General features: G+C 49.5%; 1 protein-coding gene across 7 annotated transcripts in view; it reads left to right on the top strand.

The window, feature by feature from the left end:
• LOC113203409 (actin-binding LIM protein 1) overlaps positions 1-3,321 on the top strand; it is a 46,948-nt gene that overhangs the window by 26,760 nt on the left and 16,867 nt on the right. For all 7 annotated transcript variants that reach the window (XM_026418087.2, XM_026418086.2, XM_052263855.1 and 4 more), the window contains 6 exons: positions 985-1,080; positions 1,410-1,593; positions 1,682-1,981; positions 2,065-2,158; positions 2,291-2,381; positions 2,474-2,637. In XM_026418087.2, coding sequence (XP_026273872.1) covers positions 985-1,080; positions 1,410-1,593; positions 1,682-1,981; positions 2,065-2,158; positions 2,291-2,381; positions 2,474-2,637 — 929 coding nt within the window. The remainder of the gene's footprint in view (positions 1-984; positions 1,081-1,409; positions 1,594-1,681; positions 1,982-2,064; positions 2,159-2,290; positions 2,382-2,473; positions 2,638-3,321) is intronic.

The following is a 3,321-nucleotide window of genomic DNA, read 5'->3' as shown; positions in this document are numbered from 1 at the left end:
CTCGCCGAGCCACACCCCGCCCCGCCCAGCCTCGCCCCACCACGCCCAACCACGCCCCACCACGCCCCGCCACGCCCCGCCACGCCCCGCCACGCTGCGCACGGACTGCACACACCAACCAGCTGAACCTCGGCAAGCTTCCCCAGCAACCTTACTCATTTTCAACGTGTTCGGTCGGATTATTTGCGCACTTTCTTGACGTTGTCGATGCTGGGAGTGCTGTTGGGGGGCGTCCCTGCTTATGGGGTGGGTATTGTTGTATGCAGTAGGTAATAACTACTACTACTACTCTTTAATTTCGTAAAAGTAAGACGTTCCTGGGGGCGGGGTGGTTGGCCGCCGCTGCCCGCCTCGCTGGCCCCCACCGGTCTATTAGCACCAGGCCCTTCCCTTTAGCACCACTTAGGGCGGTCGCCGTTCGCTATGTCACAGGGGCGTTCGTCTTGCACTGCAGCAAGCTGCTCGCACGCACACAATCGATCACAAAATCATGAAATTGTGTGCACGCTGCACACGCTTGTCGTTTTGTCTGGGCAAGAACGTCGTGCGCGCAAGTTTTTTTGCAGTCCTTTTTTTTTTTTTTTTTTTGTTTTGTTTTGTTTTGTTTTGCTACGTCCGTTTTTTGCGCATTTCGATGACGCCCGTCTGGTTTACCCCCTTTTCATAAATAATAATTGTCGCTTGTCCTCGAGCGCGCGCTGCTGCCAAGTACCTAGATTCGCCTGAACTCGGGCCTAATTCGTTTTGCATAATTTGTTAAATTATCGGGACGCTTCTTTACATCGCTCTGCTCTTGCTCACCCGCACAGTTAAAGTCTTACGAAGCAAAATGCCAAATGCTTCGTACCTACGAAGGATTTTCTCCTTACGAAGCGTCCAAATCCTTCGTATTACAAAGGATTTGGCATTTTTCTTCGTAAGACTTTAACAGTGCGTTGCCGTCTCGGCAGTCTTTGACGCCCACCGCCTCCGCTCGTGTTGCAGGGAAGACGTACTGCCAGAGCTGCAAGAAGAAATGTTCCGGGGAGGTTCTGCGCGTGCAGGACAAGTACTTCCACATCGCCTGCTTCAAGTGCAAAGGTAGGCGTGTCGTCGCTCGACCTGCGCGGCCCTCACCTTTATGAATGGAAATTGTGATAAGGTTTTATGGCTCTCTTGGGAGGTTCATACGAAGTCGAGAATAAAATATCAGATGGCTGATTTTTCCCCGTTCATATTCAGGCGGGCGGGTTCGCCTGTTTCTGACCACGGCGCTTACGCGTAGGCAACCCGCACGCACAAGTGCGTGCGGGACTGTCTGCTCGCGGGAGTGGGCGCGGAGCTAATCAGCCTCCTGGTATTTTGGCCTGATTTCGCACGACTCCAGCTTGCTGTTGCTTGAATAACTCACGGTCGGCCCATGCCCGCAGTATGTCGCAACTCGCTGGCCCAGGGTGGCTTCTTCTGCAAGGACGGCGCGTACTACTGCACGTCGGACTACCAGCGCCAGTTTGGCACCAAGTGCGCCGTCTGCAACGAGTACGTGGAGGGGGAGGTGGTGTCCGCCCTCGGCAACACCTACCACCAGAAGTGCTTCACCTGCGGCCGATGCCGGTGAGTGCTGCTTTCCGGGCTGAGAGAAAATGGGGGAAGATAGTTCATAATGTATAATAAATAATTTTTAAATTTGTTGTCTATTTAGCCAAGCGTTCCCGTCGGGCGAGCGGGTCACGTACACGGGCAAGGAGGTGCTGTGCGCGCGCTGCGTGCAGATCCCCGTGCGCTCCAGCGAGGGCCGCGCCACCTCGGCCAGCCTGGGCAGCCCCACCAGCGGGGGCGCGAGCCTGGGCGGCGGCCTGAGCGCGGGCGGCAACGAGTGCGCCGGCTGCCACGAGGAGCTCAAGGAGTGCCAGGCCCTCATCGCTCTGGACCGCCAGTGGCACATTTGGTGCTTCAAGTGCAACACCTGCGACGCCGTGCTCCACGGAGAGTACATGGGGAAGTGAGTACACACACACACACTCGCAGCTGGGCGTGCACTTGCGGCTCGAGACGCCTGTCGTGAGCACGATGTGTCTGTTTCAGGGACGGAGTTCCGTACTGCGAAAAGGACTACCAGAAGAAGTTTGGAGTCAGGTGCGCGTATTGCAATAGATACATCTCAGGGAAGGTGCTGCAGGTGAGAGAGTCTTGGAAGCTGCCTCAATTGCAAGGTCAATTGCTTGCTGTTGGTGCCAGTCACCTCAGTGAGTGTCATTGTTTGCGATGTGTCCCATTCAATTCCGTCCTCTGTCTTTTTGTTTACCCCTAGGCTGGTGACAACCATCATTTCCATCCAACTTGTGCTCGTTGCACCAAGTGTGGTGATCCATTTGGAGATGGTGAAGAAATGTATTTGCAAGGTATAATTTTGGAGACATATTTTTAGACAGAAATCGAATTAATGGAGTAGGAGTACCTGTTGCCTGATTTTGTCAATCTTTCTCTCTCCTAGGAGGTGCCATTTGGCACCCTCGCTGTGGCCCAGGACCAACAGAAAATGGGGCTATATTGAATGGTGTAGAAAATGGTCATTGCACAGACACAGAGACAGAAGCAGAGAGCGGTCGCGACACTGCTTTTGACCGTATGAGTTCGTCTGCTGTGAGTGATATGCAGGTAATTTCTATATATCTTAAGCTTTCTTATGTAGTTTGACAATTATAGTTTTTCAACTAACAGATTTTTCTGAATTATGCGTTTTACTGTTTATTCTTTAAACATTGTATATTTCTACTTTTAATTTGTGATAGGCATGTACTGACTTATTTTGATAATACCGTCGTTTATGCAATGTTTTTCATAGTGCAAAGCAAGTAGACTACGACTGCAGTGGAGGAGTCTTGTTTTGGATTGGCATTCATGCACAATCCCCTTGACTGTAGTTGTGCTACTGATTGCTATCATACATTCAGGATGTTAGAATTTGTTAAGTAATCGTAGAATGCAATATCTCATGTGAGCTTACATTTGTTTATTTTTATTTTTAAGTTGATTGCAATTTGGCCATCTTATTAATCAAATTGAGTATGTTTGATCTTATTTAGTGCCTTGCTTAGTTTTTACTAAAGAAATTTGTTGTATTGTCCCTTGTTACAGTACTCTGTCCGATTCCATTACTTTTAGCTTTTTACTACCCTTTAATTTGGCTATGTTTGTGCTAAAGCTGCTATCTTGACTAGCATAGATGTTTTCTTTTTTTTTTTTGTTGAGCTTTTAATGCACCTTTTTCAATACTCATGAGGTGCACTTTTACTATTAAGCATCTGTTAGTGTCATTCATTGCCAACAATTTATTAGTTT

Source organism: Frankliniella occidentalis, unplaced genomic scaffold (genome assembly GCF_000697945.3).
Source record: "Frankliniella occidentalis isolate FOCC.00 unplaced genomic scaffold, Focc_3.1 Scaffold14, whole genome shotgun sequence".
NCBI lineage: Eukaryota > Metazoa > Arthropoda > Insecta > Thysanoptera > Thripidae > Frankliniella > Frankliniella occidentalis.
The sequence above is the reverse complement of the archived record's forward strand: the minus strand, read 5'-3'. Positions and strand labels throughout refer to the sequence as shown.